At 45.0% G+C, this 22,972-nt stretch overlaps 1 protein-coding gene across 1 annotated transcript in view; it reads right to left on the reverse strand.

The window, feature by feature from the left end:
* Positions 1 to 22,972, reverse strand: part of CFAP221 (cilia and flagella associated protein 221) — a 91,031-nt gene that overhangs the window by 37,830 nt on the left and 30,229 nt on the right. Inside the window, exons 7-11 of the mRNA XM_026510141.4 lie at positions 20,137 to 20,240; positions 4,928 to 5,087; positions 1,535 to 1,655; positions 1,339 to 1,450; positions 1,032 to 1,140 (exon numbers count right to left, since the gene is read on the reverse strand). Of these exons, the coding sequence (XP_026365926.3) occupies positions 1,032 to 1,140; positions 1,339 to 1,450; positions 1,535 to 1,655; positions 4,928 to 5,087; positions 20,137 to 20,240 (606 nt within the window). The remainder of the gene's footprint in view (positions 1 to 1,031; positions 1,141 to 1,338; positions 1,451 to 1,534; positions 1,656 to 4,927; positions 5,088 to 20,136; positions 20,241 to 22,972) is intronic.

Raw genomic sequence — 22,972 nt, forward strand, 5'->3', positions numbered from 1 at the left:
AAAGTATTCAGTGAACGACAGAGCCTTCAAAGCTGGATCGAGGATGTGATTTCAGGCGTGTTACAGAGAAGCACAGAAGGAAGGGAAAACCCCAGTGCTGGCAGTGGTCACTGACATTATAGCGGATTTTCTCTCCCTTCTCTCCACTTAAAAAAAAATATTTTTTCAGGTTTTCTACAATGACAGTGTGGCCATTTTTTATAATAGGGACACAGTATTTTAAAAAATGATCTGCAGTGACTTGGCGTATTTCCCATTTAACCGGGGCCAGACCATGAACAGAGGCTGCTGTGGAAGGAGAAGGTGCTTCTGTGAGACATGAAGGGTACCGCCCTGGGCAAGCGGGGTGGCGGGCTGGGGGACATCTGTGAAGGCCCAGGAGGTTGGCGTGTGTTCTCTTTGTCCAGGAAGTGTGGCCATGGGGCATGGGCAAGGGGCCTCTCTGAGATTCTTTCTAAGAGTCTCTTTTTTAGCTCAGTTCAAGAGTTTCTAAAGTTTACTTTAGTGGAGTCTGTGCACATGGATATTTCTGGTATGATCCAGGAAAAACCTGTGGACAAGGGCTGCATTTTGACTATAGGAGCACAAGACAGAGGTCTCACAGCTGAGCTCTGGAACCTCCACCGGGAGCCTCGCCCACCCCAGTCTGCACTGCTGGGCTCCCCAGAGTTGCCTGGGGCAGAGAGCCCAGGGCACAGGGGGCTGAGGTGGGGGTGGGGTGGGGAGTGAGATTCGGGGCCCCTAGGGAGATATGGGGTGCTGGCAGCAGTGGCCAGCAGGGAGCAGTGTCCTGGCGTCTCCCACAGTTCACTCTGGTTCTGCCACAGTCTGGTCACACTTAGGAAAGACCATGGTTTGGTCACAGTGATGTATGCCTAATGGAAACTTCTAAGGTCCAGTGGAGGAGAGGGAATAATCAAACTTTCCAAAGGGCACACAAAGCAATTGCATTTCGTCATGTCTCATGTATAAAAAGCCATTACAAAAAACACTGAACTGTCACTTGATATAAATAATCGCTCAATATTTACCACTTAAGGTGATTTTCAATCTCTTCGTAAGTGTCCTGTCTGACTTTCTGTTCAAAGAGTGCTTCCTTCATCTGTCTTGTTTTTGAAATCTCATCGCCTTGGTCCAAAACTGAGGGCAAGAGCAAACAATGATTACGCCACTAATCAAATCAGAATCATTTGCCGAGAGAAAAACACATTTCTAATGGTAAAACATAGCAGCGATCTAACTGAGTTTTGCTGCTGTTACTCATAAATAGTAAATGTGACAAGCGATAGTTCTTCCCTATTCTGCCAGCGGCGGACTTCTAATGGATCAACAAGTTACCTTCTCTTAATTCTTTAATCTTCAATTTTCCTGGTTCCTGGTTTAAAACAGTTGCCACAGCAAATGGATTCGATAAATCTACCGGAAATCTCAAGTTCTGATATTCAATTTCCTGAGAGCACAATCAGGAGGGAAAATTCATTATGTTGCTTCTCTATCATTCCTTCCATCATGTTGAGAATAATGCCCAGGTTACCTTAACCTTTGGAGGCTTTAATTTCGGTGGCAGTCGCTGGAAATGTACGTGTGGTGCTGCCTTTTCTGGAGGAACGTCCACTTTCTTAGAAAGAGCATTTAATCTTTCAAATTCTTCTAATCTAGTTTAAAACAGATATTAAATTACTATATAATCCAACAACTCAAGGTTCCCATTTTTTTAAAAGATTTTATTTATTTGACAGAAGGAGAGAGAGCACGAGCAGGGGGAGCAGGAGAGGGAGGACCAGGCTCCCCACAGAGCAGGGAGTCAGATATGAGGCTCAATCGCAGGACCCCAGGATCATGACCTGAGCCAAAGGCAGAGGTTTAACTGACTGAGCCACCCAGGCGCCCCAAGGTTCCTATATTTTTTAAGACTTTTTAAGTAGCCTCTACACCCAACATGGGGCTTGAACTTACAACCTCGAAATCAAGAGTCACGTGCTCTACTGACTGAGCCAGCCAGATGTCCCACAAGGTTCCTATTTTCATGTTTCTTCTGATAATATCATGACTTCCGGTCCATCAATGACTCTATCTACACTGAAGATAAATCTGTGTGCTAAAACAGTGGTCTACTAAAATAAACCGTCTACCAATGGCTGTTCTTCCTTACCTTCCCAAAGAACATAACAAGTGGACAACATGACAGGCTGAAAAATGCTCTCCTGGTCCTAGTGTGATTCATTTCTCGGCTGTTGGTTCTCAATAGCTAAATCTACTACATTAAAAAAAAAATCCTCCATTGATTTATGTTCCTAGCAAAAGAATGATTATGCCCAAGTGACTCAGACTACTGTTTGAGATCTTTTCTGCAACTGAAAACTGTCTTTGGACAGAGGTAGGTACAGACAGGGCTACTGCCCTGTCAGCGAAGCTCCTGGAGTCATTTACGGTGGGATGTGGTAGAACTACGTCCAGGTCAATGCTGCGAAGCATTTCCTTAAGTGAGAATATACGAACACTTGTTTTGCCCATGATATTACGGTAATAAGAACATAGTAACATTCACTCATTCTGATGGTCACAAACCCTTTCCCAAACACCTACTGAACGGACCCCACTGCACAACACAGGGGACGTGCCAGCAATCTCAAACTTAACATCGCCTACAGAAGGGTCTCCTGAAAGGTCAGAGGCTTGAGAGAACGTGTCCTTTGGGGAGATACGCACTCACCGACAGGCTGCGGTGTGTGGGGCGGAGGCACTGGGTTAGGGAGCCAGCGGTGGCCCCGCACCCACGTCTCATCCGAGCTTTGACATCACCTCTGCTATAAATATTGGGGAACAACAAAAAATCTTTGGAGGTGTTAAAAAGAAAAAACAGGCCCCTTAAGGGATCTAATTGCTGACAATGGAAATGAAGGGGTCTAAGAAAGTGATACATTTTAATAAGGAGTTACTCGTGGAACTTGAGTAAGTCCCTCACACACCATGTTCTGAAATAACAACGTTGAAAAGCTACCTGGGGCACTTTCAGAGAATGCCGTGGCCAGGATCATTTTTTCCCTTCACAGTGGAACTCATATGTTCTAGTACTATCTGCAGTCTGGGGAGACATGCAGGTCTTGAGACGGAGGCCTTGAAAACATCAAGAGTGCACTAAATAAGACATTAAACTCCGGCTGGGCCACCAAAACATAATAGTTTAGAAAGAGCGGATGTCTGCCTTTTCGTGGTGCTTCTCCCATACAACGCTCTTGTCCGTGGGAAGCCAAAATCCCACTTAAGTGATGTCTTTAAGAAAGTCCTTTGAACCTCGCAGCACATGATGTGACATGGCAAACTGCATTTTCTTGGCCAGAGAACACCAGGAAATTACTACTGTCTTTTATCTATAGCCAATGCTATTAGTTTGTTGCCAGAATGATTTTATTTCTCCTCTGGTTACCTGGGGGATTGGGGTTCAGCAGACCACACTAACAGCCCATAGTTGATTTGGGCTGCTTTGAATTTTTAGGAAGAGATCATGATACAAATATATAACAAGTCAGGGAGTTAGTTCATATTTTGATATAAAGATGTTACTCTACTTTTAATACACCTAATGAGGTTAATATGTAATGTGTATCTATGTGTGAGGGGAGAGAAGGAAGAGCCGGTTATTTCTTTATCATTTTCAAAAATCTGTGAGGATTTTCCAAGATTAGGATTGATACTGTGATAAGTTTTCCTTTAGCTTTTATAGGACTCATGCATATTGGGACAAACTTACCATTTAACCAGGTGTGTTGGGATATAAAATATAAAAATACAAGCTCACATTCAAATAGAAATAGAAGTTTGGAAAAAATTTATTATGAAGTAAAACTTAATCCCATTTCACACCTTTACTCAGACTTGAATGCTGAGGATTCTTACAAAACAAAAGCCAACAAAACCTCCCATGTGGCACGTTCTCACTTTTGCCTTACTTTGAAGTCACTCGTGATCCATGACTTATTTGCGCTCCTCTGCTGTGAGTGTGGACTGTGTCCCATGGGGCTTTGCAATGGACACGGCATACAGCAGGCACTCAGTTAATTATAATTATAATGTTATATCGAAATTCTGAAAATGGTTATGCTGTTCTTGTCTTATGATTTACATTTGAAAGAGTGGGGGCACCTGGGTGGCACAGTCGGTTAAGCATTTGACTCTTGATTTTGGCTCAGGTCTGATCTCGGGATCGTGGGAAGGAGCCCTGCGTCTGGCTCTGTGCTCAGTGTGGAGTCTGCTTAAGATTCTCTCTCTCTGGGGCGCCTGGGTGGCACAGCAGTTAAGCGTCTGCCTTCGGCTCAGGGCGTGATCCTGGCGTTGCGGGATGGAGCCCCACATCAGGCTCTTCTGCTATGAGGCCTGCTTCTTCCTCTCCCACTCCCCCTGCTTGTGTTCCCTCTCTCGCTGGCTGTCTCTATCTCTGTCAAATAAGTAAATAAAATCTTTAAAAAAAAAAAAAAGATTCTCTCTCCTTCTGCCCCTCCCACTTGTGCATGTGCTCTCTCTCTCTCTCTCTCTCAAATAAATAAATCTTTAAAAAAATAAATTTGAAAGAGTGTAATACATATGGTCATATATATACATGTATGTAATATACGTATATATAATACATACATATGGTCAAAACTCAACCAGCACAGCAGCAGTAATCAGTGAAGGCAAGTATCCCTCCATCTACCTATTCTTGGTCATCTCTTCCCCTCTTGGCAGGAAAAACACACTGCAACTAGCCTAGAGCTATTCTATGCACTATTGTTAGATTTTAAAGAGTATTTTCTGGAAGTTCATCATTTTAAGTACAGTTTTGATGCCATGCTGTTACAAGAAAGAAAGACAGAATGGAAGACATGGAGACTGGGATCTTTTTTAGAAAGTTTTAGGAAGAAACGAAGACATTCCAAAGCAGCCATACGGTAACGCCACGCTGGGAGAGCAGGTTCCGGTGAAGACACACTCATACGGCTGAAAGTTGAACTGTGAGACCCACAGCTGCAGTTTTATCTGCGCAATCCCATACTGGAATGGCGTGAACTGGACGGTCACGTTCATCTTCCCATTAGCTGGGATTATGCCTGAGGGGAAGGAAATGAGACAACACGATTCTTTCTCCTGCAAAGCCCCACCAAAGAGGCTGACACGCACACACACACATTCTTCCCCTGGTAAGCCCGAGTATTTCTATTATCTTTATATAGTCTTTTCATTATATTCATGTGAATCAACTTCGGCATGTTTACATTAATCTTATTTGCCAACTGCTATGTTAATCCTTTATAATAATCATTTGACTCTCAGTTATATAAATAGATACACATCCATCAGCATTAGTGAATCAGACACGAACTCCTAGAACTATAATCTTTGAGCCAATTACCGGATGTCAGTGTTAATGCTGTAAGCACCAAGAAAAGCTAGGAACACACAACACACATATGAGTTTCTGTCCAAATAATTCAGTTTCCCTACATTTTGGTGTTATTTGAATCTCTCCTTCCAAATCTTTGGGAGCAGTGAGATGGACCACTGCTCTCTCTGAAGTCAAATATCCCACCATGCCTTGTTCCTCTTTTGTATCTCTGGGGCCAACGGGGCTTGGAACATAGTAAGTGCTCAACAAACGTGGAAAGAAAAATAAAAGGAAGAATGGAAAGGAGGCGGAGAGGGAGGAAAAGAGGAAAGATCAATGTATAGGTACAAGAAAGGCTAATGTTCTCTCTGATTTCCACTGAAGGCTCTGGGGTTTGCCCTCTAGATGATTTCTTATGCCCCTGTGCATCTTGTCTTTGCACGGTCCCTGCAGAGGCCTTACACAATTCCCTCATAAATGCTTGGCATGCCCTCCTTCCCATCTACGCCTTCCTCTGAGTCTTGTACCACTGTCTCCCTTGTTCTCTATGCCCAACCACATGAACCTTCATTCGGCCATCCCAGTATTCACTAAGCACTTTCTCTGTGCCAGGCAACATTTTAGGCACCTGAGGAAGAGGAACCAACAGAACGAAGTCGCAGATCTCACAGAATTTACTTTCTAGCTGGGGACAGCAAGCAAACAAAAAATGAATATAAAATATAAAATCATTTCATGAATACCAACAAGAAAAATAAAGCAGTGTATGGGGGAGGCAAGTGAAATGTGATGTGCTATTTGAGAGAGGATGAACAGAAGGCTTCTTGGGTGAGGAGATGTTGCAGCTGAGACCTGAAGGTGGAGAGGGGCCCTCGCGCTAACCCTCCCACATTGGGCTCCTGCTGCCTCAGGGCCTTGGCACTTGCTATTCCCTCGGCCTGGAAAGCCTTTCTCCAGATCTCCTTTTAGTTTTTTAATCCTACTTTCTGAAATCACCGTCTTGCCATCTGCCCTTCCCTAGACTCAAAGGCAGTTTTACGAAAAGTCCATCACGATGTTCCCAGCTCAATAAATACTTGTCGAATGAGTGAATAAAACTCCTTCTGACTCTCCAGCCCTAGCAGCCTTCATTCCCCTACACTTTGGTCAGCCCCGCAGCACCCATGTGCCCCCTGAACTGATGGCTTCCCAACTTTAGAGCTCTCCTATTCGGCTGCAAGCCCCTGATGCTAACACGGGGCCCCAAAGCTCATTTACCTTCCCGGCTCCCTAGTGCAGTCTTCAGAAATAGGTATTTGTCAACTTCCTGAGAGCAGAAGTCCAAATCTTTTTTTAAAAAAGATTTTATTTGTTTATTTGAGAGAGTGACAGCAATCCGGAGAGCAGGAACAGCAGCAGAGGGAGAGGGAGAAGCAGACTCCCCGATGAGCAGGGAGCCAGATGTGGGGCTCTATACCAGGACCCTGGGATCAGGACCTGAGCCGAAGGCAGACGCTTAAGCTATTGAGCCACCCAGGCACCCGCATTAGTCCAAATCTTTAAATGACGCCACTAGTGACCCAAGAGCTCACTGCAGGGGAGAGCGAATCAACAGAAAAGCTCGGTTCTATTGGCCAACCCAGGATCAGCGGAACAGAAACTCCAAGAATGGCTGCATGCAGTTTGGTACCTCAACCACCCACGAGGTCAGAAAATATACCATCTGACCTACAGCTCACTGGGGGCTTTAGACTATGAACATTCTATTGCTTCTGTGCCAGCCTCATTAACTTAAAAAAATAACAAGTTCCGGAGCGAGGATTAATGTTTGTCCTGACCTGGGTGATTTATTTTTGAGTGCTCCCAGCCTGCACCTAATACCTAAAGCACGCTGGAGGCGTAGCCCGGGCAACCAGGGAACACTGCTTTTTTCCATTAGCCGGGACAGCAGTTAGCATGGCTCTGTTACGGGAACTCGGGAACTCGGCGGCAGCTGATCGTCCGACGCTAACAGCTCTTAGAGGTGTGCCTCGCAGAGGCAGCTTACTGCTTGGCAAAAGCTCATGGTGGGAGAAGGGAGAGCAAGTCTCATGTTTGAAAATCGAGAAAGGCTCCCCCACCCCCAAATTACGACTTTGTTTTGAAAAAATCCCAAACCACGATTTTATGGCTTTAGTCCAATTTTGTCTGGGGCCAATTTCGCATCACCACCGTTAACATCAGCAGGGAGCCTGTAAAATTACAGGGGCAGGGAGGCTGGTGAGGCAGAGGGAGAGAGGAGAGAAAAACTGAGAAATGAACTAAAGGCTAAGAAAATCCTAGTCTGTCAATAAAATGGGTATAATGAAGAAAATGTAGCAACACTGAAAAACGCTATAATGATTAATGAAGTGACTGGAAAATACCACTGGATCTTTGCCTTGATGATAATTATATAAAGTGTGCATAACTATGGCCAGTCACCAAAAGGAGATGGAAAAATAAAAGTACGTTATTTGTTAGGGCCCTTAGGCTCAGGAGGGGGATCATTTTTTAAACATTTCTTCTTGCATGTCCTTACGGCATCATTACAATACTGTTAATACTTTTAAAATAACTTTTTCTTCGAAATCCTCAGAAAGCATGGATCATCCTCCCTAAATTATCGCAGAGCCATATAAGCCACATGCTTGAAGTGTTAGTAACTATTGGTCTTAATCTTCCAGGATTTAGGGTTTTACGAGCTGTGAGATGTTGGGTAAACTTCTTAATCTCTCTAAGCTTTGCGGGGAGGGGGAATTTAATAGCTGCGTAGTTTAACAATTGTCCATGAACAAGCTGTTGATGAACTCAGTGTTTTGGATTCACTGGATTACAGAAGGGGGGTGCTTCAAGAGTGGTCCTCCCATCCGACTCACCACCATGAGTCACACACCACTCACTGGGACACTCGAGGGCCACCACCACTGCCCAGGGTGTGTGGACAACACAGACCCTGATTCACTGGGCCCTGTAAGAGCTCTGTGACTTGGTTTGTTACTTTGCCGGAGGCTCCGTTTTCTCATCTGTAAAATGGGACAAGGCTTAAAGGAGAAAAGAGCATACAAGGTCCAGGAGAATGCTTACTTATTACAGAGTGTGTGTGTCCTTCCCAGTGTTTGTGTCAAATCAAATGAGTAATAATTCAGTGTATTAAAGTATCATTAAGCTGTCAGGAAGAGGGGGTTCCTGGCTGGCTCAGTTGGTGGAGAGTGTGACTCTTGATCTCAGGGTTGTGAACTGGAGCTCCACATTGGGTGTGGAGCCTATCAAAGAAAAAAAAGTTTAAAAAAGATAAAATTTCAGGGGGGACCTGGGTGGCTCAGTCGCTTAAGCAGCTGGCTCTTGATTTTGGCTCAGGTTGTGATCTCAGGATCCTGGGATTGGGCCCCTCTTCAAACCCCACATCGGCCTCTGCCTCAGTGGGGAGTCTGCTAGAGATCCTCTCCCTCTTCCTCTGCCCCCCCACTCTCTTTCTAAAATAAATAAATCTTGAAAAATAAAATAAAATGTCAGGAAGACGAAATATTTCTTGGGAAAACTTATACAGTTGACTATGAAACAACATGAGGGTTAGGGGCACTGACCCCCTGTGAAGTTGAACACCTATATATAACTTCTGTCTCCCCAAAAACTTAACAACTGATAGCTTACTGTTGATCCAAAGTTGTATGAACAACAATTAAATATTTGTATGTACATTCTATGTATTATAGGCTATATTCTTACCATAAAGCAAGTCAGAGAAAAGAAAATATAAAGAAAATCATAAGGAAGAGAAAATACATTTACAGTTGTGCGGCACCTATTGAAAAAAAGTCTGCGTAGAAGTGGACCCGCACAGTTCAAACCTGTGTCATCAAGGGTTAACTGTACCTGACCCTTTGAGTTCTAAAGAAGGAAGACGCAATTGTATCACAATGCCAAGCCACTGGGATGCGTTTCCCAAATGTGGGTAATTCTACCAGACAAGGACTACGCTGTCTCTGGGAAGGTCTACTTTAAAATTCAGGCCATGGGGGGCCTGGGTGGCTCAATCATTTAAGCCTCTCCTTCCATCCCCCAACACCCCTAATCCCCTCCCCCAAACACCCCACCCCCCACCCGGCTTATGAGTGCACACATGCGTGCTTTCTCTCGCTCCCTCTCTCTCTCTCAAAAAAAAAAAATTTAGACCTTGGACTTTCTGTAAAGGGGTGAACTATGAGCACTGAGACATTTGGTTACCAGTTCATTTCTAAGTTTCCCTGGGGAAACTTGCTCAGCCACAACAGATGCTGACTGCTAATTACCCCAGCACTTAGTTTATTAATGAATGTATTTATTTGAGAGAGAGAGAGAGAGAGAGAGAGAGCAAACTTGCACATGCACAAGAGTGGGGGGAGGGGCGGAGAATCTCCAGCAGACTCCCTGCTGAGTGCAGAGCCAACAGGGGGTTGGATCTTAGGACCTTGAGATGGTGACCTGAGCTGAAACCAAGAGCCAGATGCTTAACCGACTGAGCCACCCAGGTGCTCCTCCCAGCGCTTATTTTATTATAATCTTTAATTCCCTTCTCCCTCCAGCAAGCCTTGCTGACTGAAGCCAGAAATCATCAGTAAAATGGAGTCTTTGGGGATCTTCCTTTTCCTCCTGGTCCACCAAATACCCAAAATGCAGACACTGGGAGCAGGAGCAGAACAGCCTGGGGGCCCTACCTATGCTAATGGGAAGCTGAGCAGCAGTCTGAGTAGAAGGATGCTGGGGAGAGCCAAGCCAGGCCAGCAACTCATTCTCCGTCAAGCCTGTGGCCCACTGGCTGGGAGCGGTGAGTGCCGCACACGTGTATTCCGTGCCCCTCTCCTGGGCGCTGTCCAGCACATAAAGACAGCTCAGGGAGGCCAGAGAGACTGCACGGGAATGCTTATTGCTGAATCCAAGAGCCGCATGAAGCATCCCCACAGCACCTGCATTCTCCCAGCGCCCATAGGGACACCAGGAGCCACTCCCTGACCATGCCCCCAGCCTCACCAACCCTTCAGCAGAGCCTGTCCATGCCATTTGCCATTTCCATGGCCAGCACCCATCCAGGCCAACCTGAGCTTCCTTCCTAAGGGGACAGGCTGCTCCCCGTTTGTGCTCTCCAACCCACTCTCCCCTCAGGAGCGTAATGAGGCTGAGCCACCACCCTCTGCTGAGAACCCTCTACTGAACACCCTCCCAGCTCAGAACCAAACCCTAACTCCTACCCTCCTCAGGTCCCCGAGGCCTCTCCAACTTGGTCTCCCTTTGGGCACACCCTCTTCCCCTTGGCATACCGTCCAGACACTCTGGGCTTTGGGACTTCCCTCAAACGTGACCCTGCCCAGCCTGTTCCAACCTGACAGCTTTGGGGGCTTCCTCCGCTTGAAACTGTCTTCCCTAGCTCCTGACCACCAGATGAGAGCAGGCATGTCTGCCCCGGGCAATGTCCTCTCTGTGTGCCTGCCTCTCTCCCACAGACTGGGACATCAGAGCAGAGAGCAGGTCTGTCTTGCTCCCTGGGGCAGCCCAGCGCCTATCACAACACCTAACACGTGGCAGAGGCTGAGTGCTTAGTTCTAGAATGAATGTAGACGTGGGGCCACAGGGCAGGATTCAACGCAGCAGCGGGACAAACAAGCCCGGAAGCATTTCTGGTAAAAGATGGTCAAGTGAAGCTATTCTAACTTGACTACCCTCCTGTCAAACTCACCAAAACAAGAAAAAAAAATGTGTAGAACAGAAGACAAGGAAAATCTTCTGTTAAACAAGGGAAATGACTATACTTCTGAAGCCCGAAAAATCAGCATGTTTCCCAAATAGTGTAGAGTAAGGCGTGGGACTGAGTGGAAAGCCGGGAAGGCAATAGATTTCCCCAAGGGTAAGGGAAACGGCCCTAAAAAAATACATCTATCTACTCTTTGATTAAAGGGACAAAATGGGGAATGCGGCCGGCCTCTGGAGAGGTGGGGATGAGGATCAAAGAGACCCAACCTCAGCATCCTAGAATAGAAGGGAGGCAGCTGAAGTAGTAATTACATTGCCCTGACTTTTCTATTGTCTTAGACCCAGGACCTGGAAGCTGGAGGTGACTTGATGGAGACAGAGGGGGCAGGTGACCGTGCAGTAGCAGCACACAGCACAGATGACTCACCTGGCCTTTGTGAGCCCGGGGCAGCGATGGGCGATATTCTCCCAGGATGCAGGAGCCCATGGACTGTGGCCAGACCCTGGCTTCTGATCCCAGATCTGCCCTTGGACAACCTACCTAAACACTCCATGCCTCGGGTTCCTCACCGGCAAAGTGGACATACTAATAGCATCTCCTCATGAGTGTCCTTGGGAGTATGAAACGAGCGGTGTTGGTGTATGGCACAGGGTAAGTGCCACATAAGCCTCAGCTACTATTATAATTATTTTCACCATCATCGTGACTTTCACACTGTATTCATCTGCTGGCAGCAGGCCCTACTCAAAGCTGAGTAAAATGCTGAGTAGAACCAACACAGGTATTATGCACGAAAACCGCAAATTCAAAGATTAATACACTTGGAAGGAGGAAAAGGAACATAAGCAAAAGCAGGTGAAGAACACACATCACAAGAGTGATGACCTCAGGGGATACTCCTACACTGTTGGTGGGAATGCAAGCTGGTGCAGCCACTCTGGAAAACAGGATGGAGCTTCCTCAAGACGTTAAAAATAGAGCTGCCCTATGACCCAGCAATTGCACTACTAGGTATTTACCCCAAAGATACAGACGTAGTGAAAAGAAGGGCCACATGCACCCCAATGTTCATAGCAGCCATGTCCACAACTGCCAAACTGTGGAAGGGGCCAAGATGTCCATCAATAGATGAATGGGTAAAGAAGATGTTGTCCATATATACAGTGGAATATTATTCAACCATCAGAAAGGATGATTACCCAACATTTGCATCAGTATGGATGGAACTGGAGGGGATTATGCTAAGTTAAATGAGTCAAGCAGAGAAAGACAATTATCATATGGTTTCACTCATATGTGGAACATAGGAATAGCGCAGAGGACCATCAGGGAAGGGAGGGGAAACTGAATGGGAAGAAATCAGAGAGGGAGACAAACCCTGAGAGACTATGGACTTCAGGAAACAAACTGGGGGTTACAGAGGGGAGGGGGCATGGGGATGGGGTAACCAGGTGATATGTATTAAGTCTTAAAGAAAAGACAGACAGCCTGACCTTGCCACAGTGAGAGTCACCAGATTCAAGGAAGCAATAGAACACACTAGAAGGAGATGAAGAGAGAGCTGGTGGTGCTCGGGAGACACACAGAAAAAGAAAAAGGAGGGGTCATTGAGGTAGACACTGTATTAGAAGGAACGACAAAACACATACACACACACACGCATGCACACACACGCATGCATGCACACACGCACGTGCGTGTACACACAGGTAGAGCCATGGCAGGCAGGAATGAGGAATCCACATTCACCAAATGAAATTATTTTAAGGAACATAACAGATGCCAAGGGCAAAGGATAGCCAACACATACAAATAATTTATGTTCCTGAGCAAGAGAACAAAGCAAACAGAAGATTAAAATACTCAGTTTTAATAGTTGAAAATTTTCCTAAAATAACAAAAGTCCTTTTTCTCCAGATCAAAAGGACATGCCACGTTCGAACAAAACAATGATACAGAGCAATGCCAATACCTATCCTGGTACATTACTTAGCCTCAGGACCGAAACAAAAACAAAAGAATTCTAAGGGCATCCAGAATTCACCTTGGGCAGGTAAAGATTCCAACCAGACTCTGAATTCCTAGCAAATTCAAAGCAAGGGGCAGTCGAGCAATGTCTACAAAGTTCTGAGGTGAACAGAGTTGTAAACCAAGACTTTTAGACCCAGTCAAGTTGTCCTTCAAGATGACAGGCAGCAGAGACAGGGTCCAACATGCAGGTATCCTCGGTATGTAGCCTCCAGGAACGTCTGGTCAACAAGGTGCTGGCTTTCACATCCCAGACAAGCCAGGGAAAGAACGGACGGAGGTAAAGAACTTAGAATGGAGAAAATGTGGAGCAAAGAATAGAGGTGACACTCAGGTTCCACTGACATAGAAACTAAGTAACTGTGGCATTTCTGGTCACAAGACAGAATGCAAATGCTATAAACCCAGATAAGGTAAGATAATATCACAGAAGGCGAAGCTATTAAGGAGGGAGGGAAAGACAGAGCATGGACACTACCCCTCGCTATCTGCACCACCAAGGTTCTAGAAGAAGTTGAAGTGTGCAAGACAGTGGCTCTGACCTCTTAGTTTTTATACTCTCTTTTCTTAATATAGTGGTAAATTTTAAGAATATCACTTATATCAATGTAGTTCATCAGTTCCTTTGGCTTCACCTGTTTTTTTTTTCAATCAATATCAAGCAATGAAACATATTTTTATAACATACTTCATTTTCATAAAGTCACTTCTTAAAGAAATATTTATGTTTGCTCAACCCCCTAGCTCCCACACTTACTTACACCCAGAGCTTTTCTTTTTTTAACTCTGTTGTTGCTGTCCCCGGACCAGCCCTGTGGGATCCACAGAAAGGCCTGATCTCCTGCAAACAAAGCTGGCAAGACAGGATTTTCCAGCAGGAGAAAGGGTTGGGTCAAACCATCCCTGGCCTCTCCATGGGCCTCTCTAGGACTGGCACTTCTGGGTGGGCAGGAGAGATACAGAGCTTGGTCAAGGTATAGGAATCGGTCTCTGGGCAAAGTTCACTGAATGCTGTTGGTCAACTGAGCTCAAACCAGCCCAGACTGACAAGCCACCAAATGGTCATCTTGAACAAGAGATACCTAGGGATCCCGAAGGCAAGAAGAATACACAAGGCCTGGTTGAGAGCTATTATTAATCTCCCTAGCTTTTCTCTCACAAAATAAAATTTTCGTAAAGTCTTAGTCTGTGATACAATTCTATTTGTCTTCCTCTCCTCTATTGCAAGGTGTCCTCATATCGTTACTCTTCCAGCTTAGGGGAGGCGGTGAGAGTTCAAGTCTGGAGTCAGACAGACCCTGTTGCCTTGGGCATGTTGTCTGGCCTTCCTGAGTCTTGGTGGTTGGTGTTGGCTGTAAAAAGGTGAGGCTACTCGTTCTCTCCTCATAGGGTTGTGGGATGCAATGGGGCAGTGCATGCAATGGGCTTAGCGCAGCGCCTGTCATGTGGTTAACAATTAGTAAATGGGAATGACTATAGGGAATGGGAATGACCACTGCCATCCATCAAGGAGATCCCGAACATCAGACAAAATGTAGCATTGCTACCAATGTGATAGAGCTGCTTCAGGGTCTGTGCATGAAGAATTGCCACCTGCCTGTCTAGCTTTTCCTGCTTTCTTCAGCATGCTACTATCAATTAAATAAGGGTCATAAGGAACTCATGTGCATTTGATGTATTAACTGTCCCTCATTGTTCTCACTTCCTCACTATTAAGTTTGGTGCTTTAGAAAGTCATAAAAACATCCGATCTCGATTTTACTTCTCAAAAGCATTCTATTCCAACCTGACACATGGCCTCTGGCTTTTCTCAAATTTGCTGAAGTGGAAGGTGATCAGAAGCACTTCGCTCGTATATCTCACTCACTTCTATCACTCGCCGAAAGACATATCTGTATGTCTCCATTTCTCCATATAGCCATATAATCAGCATTATTCTCTGGGATGAGGCTATCCATGATGGTCCTAGCCACCAACCTGAAACATTTTATGGGGGCCTCTTTTGTGTGCCGAAGATCCAAAGCTCGTACCATCCTCTTGACAATCCTGACCTGACCCCTGCACAGTTTGTGCTGGGGACTGGGGGTCTTCTGTCTCATCCATCCACAGGTGTATAGTGAGGTGGGGAGGAGAAGCAGGGGCAACCTTCCCTATTCATATTCTTGTCTGGAAGGAATGGGTCTGCTCATGGATTTCCAAAGGCATCTGACCCTGTTGGTGAGGCTTATTATATGATAAGATACCCCAGTCGGGGGGTGGGGGGCTTTGAAGAAGAAAGAGGAAAAAAAATATGTTAACACTCACTTCCTTTAGAAACCTAAACAGGTAAATGCTGGGGTATGGGCATGACTTTGGCAGGTGTTGCAGGAGTATGAGTGAATCCAACTGAGATCACGTGATTGGACTAGGGATCAAGTGCCTATGGCCCCCCAGAGTAGGAGGTGCACTGAGGTGCCTTGGACTAGGACAGGTAGGGTGCTGTGTTTATGATGTCCTATGCTCATCCCAGGGAACGGAAACTGTTCTTTGCCAGGATGTGCTGCCTGAAGGGTTGGTGGACCTGGGCCCACAGGTAATGCTTATAACCAAAAAGTAGTCTGGGTCCAAAGCAAGGGCAGAGGTTCTGGGATTACTCCCAAATCAATATAAAATCGTCATAAATTTGCATTTCATAAGAAAATGCAAAACATCATTTATAATGGCTGATATATTCCTCATAATTGGGGGAAAAAGAGAACAAAAGTATTAAAGACTTTCTCTAAGAACTTTAGGCAATAGTCCTCAGGAACTCTTAACTAGCCATTTTATGCTACAATTCGCTATTTTATGCTACAATTTGCTATTGCTATGAATTGCATGCATTCTTCCTGGTGTATGTGACACCAAGTGAATGTCCAGGATCTCAAAGTGGTCAAAAGTAAATAAGTTCTACAATTTTTGTGGCATTTGGCTGTTCTCCAACACTAATAAGAACTTGGCCAAAGTCATGTATTGCTGGCTCTTCCAAAATTATCAACAGAGTGTTCTTGATGTTTTAATTGTATATGATTTCTTGTCAGCAATAGGCAGAAGTTCACAAAATCCTTTACTTCTTTTCCCCAATTTCGGGAAGATCTTGGCACCATCCACTGACCCAGTTTCTGACAGCTCTAGGGCACACATGCATCCTAAGGATGCCCAGTGGGCAAATGGCCAGTTGCGTTAAAGTTGGGGGCCTTATGTCAGAGCCATATCTTGTAAGTCGAATTAGCTTTATTCAAATTTTTTCATTTGGCAAGCCTGAGCACAAAATGCCTGGAAGGCATGGATAAATGATGCTTCTAGCTCCTGGAGAAGACGTTGTTTTATAATCCCGTGGACCACGGATGTCTCCACAGCCTTTAGATAATCAGTTACTAAGATTTGCCCAAAAGAGTGTCTACCATTATACATTCTCATGTAAAACTTGCCCATGGTTCTTAGCCTATCGGGGCCCAATTTGTAAAATGGGGGCAGTAGGGACTTACTGGCCAAAAAGCAATCCGCAACTATCCAACTGTAGAAGACGTATGAGTCAAGTCAGATGCCCGGCAAGTCAGAAGAGCCCACGGCCTGCCTGGGCTACGTGTCACCCGAAGCGCATTCACTCTCCACGCAACCAGAGCTCTTTAGTGCAGGTGAGTAGAAGTCATCGTAAATTCCATAGCCTCAAAGATGTATAACAGATGCATGCAAAACAAGGGCAAAGGGAGGCCAAAGCAAGAAAATGCCTGAGAGACCAGTGGACTAGGACTGCACTAAGCCTCATAAAACAGCTCCTGAGGAGGCCGAGGGGTCCAGCCTAGGAGGAGACCAGTTTGTAAAGCAAATGCCATCCACACGTGGCAGAACATTTCAAAACATAAGGTGGGGTACCTAAAGTTCAAGAGACCTGGCTTGTTCTCATTCGTTCGTTCATTCATTCACTCCCTCCCTCCCTTATGACTTCGCTTGCATCAAACTCTCTTGATTTTCCGCCCGGATCTCTGTCCTGGGCCCACTTTCCCCTCGGTGTCCTGTGAGCACCCGTCCACCTCTCTTGTCTAGACACACCCCCTCTCTGGGCCACCTCCTCTCCGTCCCACGGCTGTACATTTCATCAGTACCTACGTGACGTGGAAATTTCTGTCCCTAGCTTGCAAGCGGGTATATTCAACTTAATTTCACTTAAAGGAGAAATTTAAAAAAAGACAAGCAACAAACAAAGCGCTGGAACAACCAGAAAGCTCATCAGATGGATCAGACAAAGTGTTCACAGATCACCCATTTGTCTGAATTATGTGGCTGTGCAATTTACAATCTGAGGGTACGGAGACACGCCTGCATAATTTTTAAGTGTTTCGCCTATAGTGATATCCATCTATGCTCAACACTGTATTTGCTTACGTATGTAGTCCTCGGGTTTTGAATAGGCTGTGTTTCAAAACCCTTTTGGTAGGGGCACCTGGGTGGCTCAATCGTTAAGCGTCTGCCTTTGGCTCAGGGTATGATCCTAGCGTTCTGGGATTGAGCCCTGCATCGGGCTCCTCCGCTGGGAGCCTGCTTCTTCCTCCCCCACTCCCCCTGCTTGTATTCCTTCTCTCACTGGCTGTGTCTCTCTGTCAAATAAATAAATAAAATCCTTTAAAAAAAAACCCTTTTGGTAGATTAATATTCCATATCTCAGGACATAGTTCTTTGCAGAAGTTCGGCTTGGCCATAAGAGCCTCTTGCTGTCTTCCCAATTTCCCCTGCCTTTGCCTTTCTACTGACACCAGCTTAGTTCGGGCTCTCAAGGCCTACATGATTTCATTCCCAACACAATGATTTCCTGGTCTCCTGCCTCTACCCACCTCAGTCACCCCTGCACACGGGAGCTGTACTGACCTTTCTAAAAAAAGAGCTCCTATCACAATTGCTCAGAAATCTTGGTGGTTCCCTTCTGTCTACAGAGCTTCATGGAATTCTAGACCATCAAGTGGGGCAGGATCATAGAGATGAAACTAGTCCAGTGATTGCCAAACACCACTCTGAGGAATGTCCACATCAAGATCACGGGGAGCTGCTCATTACCAGTGCGGAAAACCAGACCCTTCCCAGAGCAAATCACCAGGGATGGGTCCCTTGGTCCTGCCCTACTCTAAGCCCCATCTGCTAACTCCCTTCAGCAATATTCCTACCAGTCCTCAGTGATGATAAACTAGGTATTTGGTAAGAGACCGATTTCATATTTGGGCATCTCTGACAATGCACCAGGAGCTGCCGGGCCCAAGGTCGTTCCTTTTTATACCATCGTGATTCTTTTTTTTTTAAATAAATTTTTAGAAGATTTTATTCATTTATTTGAGAACGAGAGAGTAAGAGAGAGAAAGCATGAGCAGGGTGAGGAGCAGAAGGAGAAGCAGATTCCCTGCTGAGCAGGGAGCCGGATGTGGGGCTTGATCCTGGGACTCCAGGATCATGACCTAAGCTTAACCGACTGAGCCACCCAGACGTCCCTACACCATAGTGGTTTTTGTTACTGACACAGCTGGCCTGCCTCCAGTGTCTTTCTCTTCTCCCCGTTCCCACACTGACCTGACGCTCTTTCACTGGGGTTTATCTGGATCTGTCTTAGCACCTGGCTTTCAGGGAGAGTCCCAGAGGTCCAGTGTGGTCTGATGGCCCAGGGCAGGACAGGAGTCCCTCCTCTGTCTTGCCATCATCTTTCAAGTAGAGTCTAGACTAAGATGACAGGAGCTAGCTCACTTTACCAACTTACCTCGAAGGTCAAATTCTTATAACCTCTTCAGACTTAAGGTGAAAATTCAATTTGTATTTTATGAGGCAGTGCACAGACTTTGGAACCAGGATGACTGGTTTCAAGTCCCACCTCTGCCACTTACTCCTGAGTGTCCCTGGACAAGTTATTTAACCCCTTGGTGCTTCATTTCTATGTTCATAAAATGGAAATAATAATAATTACACCAATCTTACATGGTTGTGGTATAGATTAAATATATATGTACTTATACATATATAAAATATATCTATATCTATCACCTGGAATAGTGCCTGGCCCATAATAATCACTAAGTAAGTGCTACTATTAGTATTCTACCAAAAGGCTTACAGTGAGAACATCGACTATAATTAAAAGCAGAAATATAATCTTGTATAGTATAATTTTGGTAACCACTTATTCTCTCTTCTCTTTAAAGCCTAAAAGTAATAAAGCTTCTCTCTAGAAAGAGAATCAAGTACTGTTTTGTTTTGTTTTGGTTTTGCAATATAAATAGTAAGCTACATTGTATTTCAAAAATCTCAGAATGTCTCCTGGTTCTCTAGGACATAATCTATATACATCTCACAATTTAGAAGTCATTCAAAATTTGAACACTCATATATGCACTCGCAATCAGGAGATTAATGGATACCTACCCAGACATTCAAAAACAAAACTCTTTTCGTGTTCACAGCAGAAGACTGTGGACGGATATTTAAAGCCCAAACCCAAATATCAAGAGACAGAAACTGGGAAGCAGAAATCACTTCAGATGGAAATTTCACTTTCAAACCTTCTGAGCAGCATTAGAATCTATGCCCTTTGGGGCAGGCAAAGGCAGACCGTCCATAAAACGCATGCAATAAATTCATGACAGCCTCCAAAAATATCCCAAAAGCTTGGTAAGAGATAATATTCCCATTTCATTGGAAACTGAGTGAAAAGGATACACCAAAAGCCAAAACTAGAAGAGGAATGGATTAACTTCCGATTTCAAGTTTTGATTTTGGAAGACATTTACCTGGACACTGTTATAAACTATCTGCATGATACAAATGATCCCAAAGTGTCCTCATTCCCAAGTGTCCGATCCCAATTTACAATATGTCAGACACATCACATTTGTTATTGTTACATATGTGAAAATACCATATTCGAATGTAGTTTATTCTCTTTTGTATCTTGAGACCTGCTCTCCAAATTGTCTTTGATCTGAGAACCCTAAAGGAAATTGGAAACTTGAAATCTGACTCTTCTTACCTGATACTGGGTCAACAGTAAAGGCTTCATGAGACTGAAGCAAAGTGATATGAAACTCAAAGTCTACAGGACAGCTGCACTGCAAAGGGATAACGTGTTTTTTGCTGAAAAAAAAAGGAAAAAATTTTATTCTTGATAACTACTTCTTTTGATATCAAGGAATAGAGACTCAAGTCACATAATAAACAACTGCAACAGTGACGATAGTCGACGGAGCTGGAGTAACTCCTGGGTGCCACCTGTCACATACATGTTCCGGATATGATCTCTTCTAATCCCATGAGGTGGTACTGTGATCATCCCCACTTGCAGACAAGACACACAAAGCACCAGAGAGGGTAAGTGTCCCACCCAAGGTGACACAGCCAGTTAGTGGCAGAAGTGGGATTCAAGGCAGGTCCACGGGGCCCAGTTTCCGCACTCCAAATACCTCTGTCCACACTGCTTCTCAAGTACTGTCAAGTTTATTCCGTGAACCCTCACGGTCACAGGGAAAGGGCTTCTCCACACAACGGGCCCCAGGGAGCTAGGGAACACTGAATGAGCAGGCTTTACACAGAGAAGCCTGGGAAGCCCCTGGCCTTTATGGAGCTTGGACCTAGACGGTGTTGAAGAAACCACACCTCCGGTTGTGTTTGACTGAAACGTGCCAGAGACTCCTTATTTGGTAAGAAGGCCAACAACAGTAGAAGACCCAGGGAGCATCTGTGAATTCAGAAATGCTCCCCCACCAGACAAGTCTGACTTCTGAGTGTGCTTGAGGTTGTCCCTTACGGTACTGCGGGTGTTGCTACAGCTGTGGGGTCGCTCACAGAGCCCTGAGCTTCTCCTCACGTCCTCTCCTTCTATCCGGCCAAGCCCACGTGGGCCAGAGTTTGCGGGATGAGCAAGTCATGGAGAGGCTGAGTTCTCTAGCTGTCACTTGGCATCCCCACAGACGCAGCGCTGGGGTGGGAGGTTATCTGGGCCCCTTTCAGCAGCTGGACATTGAGCTCCTCCCCTATGAGACTCAGCCCTGCCCTCCATCCCTGCATTTCCTTCTGCCTCCTCCCTTCTCTACCTCATAATTCCTGAGCCCTCATGGCCCATCTTGCCCTCCTGCCCAGGGATTGGTCTCTACCTCTTAACCTTTCAGTGAGAGCCTTCCTGCCAACTGCACTTCCCTCCCATTTCCCAGTCTGTGTAGGAGAATGTGACTGTAATCGGGTTGAGCAGAGCTGCCAGGCCAACTAGCATGCTGCCTTCTGTGTGGTGCCCATCCTGACCTCGTCAGCTTGGGGACTTTTCCCATCAGGACCCGCTTCCTTACCTGCCCAGTGCCTGTCTACCTGGGAGACACTAAGTCCTATGAAAGCAGAGCTGAGTCTACTAGCACGTAGACCAGCATCTCCAGCATAACCTCAACAAAATTCCAGAGTCCTGCACAGGCCAAACACTCAACAAATATTTGTTGGAGCAAAGTAAAATAACTCTTTTTCCATAGTAATTCTGGGGATACAGTATAGTCCAAATGTGGTTTTTAAAAATTCTGCCAAGAGCATTTTTATTTGCCTTTAAATTCATTACCTTTTTAAAATTTCTGGAATATTCTAAATGTTAAGAAAGTTATAGAGAATAATATAATAGAGATCCTTTTATCCACTACCAATCTCTCAAATCTTCTGCTTTGGGTAAGCCGGTGTTTTATTTCTGAAGAAATAAAACATTGCAGAACACTTGAAACTCCCTGTACACCTCTCCTCTTCCTCCACTTTGTCCCTCCCCAGGGCTGATCCCTACCCCCGCCTCCACTGTCCATCATTCCCATGCATTTTTATAATACCTACATACAGAGGTATTCACAAAATCTATAATATTGTACTATTTTTCAACAATATTGCTCTAAAACTTGCTAATAATGTTGCTCAATGCTATCTTTCTGAGATTTGTCCATGCTATACGATTTTTATGCATGATACATGAAGTACTGTTCGTTCATCTCACTAGTGATGAGTACTCCGTTCCATGACTACATCATCCTCACTTACCTACTCCCTTAATGAAGGGCATTTAGGTTGTTTGCATTTTTTCATTATTGCAACGTGGCAGTGACAATCCTTGGGTGTGACTCCTGATACCTCTGTAAGCGGAGCTACTCTAGGAATACCCAAGGAATGGATTGCTGGGTAGTACTAAAGTCAAATTTCAACTTCACTAGATCTAGCCAGAATGTTCTCCAACACCTTTTTACCAGTGTATATTTCCATTAGCAGCCTCCGAGAGTTCCAGGATTTTCAGGCATTTTAACTTTTTCCGACCTGATGGGGGTGAAACGGTATCTCATTTTATTTTCATATTCATTGCTTTGAGGTTGAGCTTCTTGTATTCATATGTATCCATTTGGGTTCTGTCTTCTATGAATCGCCCAGACAGAACCTTTGCCTCTTTTTCTACAAAGTTGTTCTGTTCTCTTATTAATTTGTAAATTCTAGATATTAATTTTGTCAGTTATATTTGGTGATATAAATTCAAGATAAGGATCATTATACAGAGAAATCTCTTCAGCCAACACAGATTTGAGCCCTTCATAGGTTTTTTTTTTACCAAGCTCATAAACCCTGTCCTCAGTCAGGCTCTCTGGAAGTACCCAGTCCATTGTAACTTTCTGAGATGCTTCCTAATTCTGAAACACAGGGCACATAAAGGTCATTATATTTTCAAGGCAATTTACCCTAATGGACACTCGGGCCCCACTGGACATCAGTCACGCCGCAGCACTGGGGAGATAAAACTAAGAGTACAAGTTACATACGCCTCTCAAGAAGTGAGTAGCCTTGGGTGATGGTCAATGTCAAGT

This window comes from Ursus arctos, unplaced genomic scaffold (genome assembly GCF_023065955.2).
Source record: "Ursus arctos isolate Adak ecotype North America unplaced genomic scaffold, UrsArc2.0 scaffold_1, whole genome shotgun sequence".
Taxonomy (NCBI): domain Eukaryota; kingdom Metazoa; phylum Chordata; class Mammalia; order Carnivora; family Ursidae; genus Ursus; species Ursus arctos.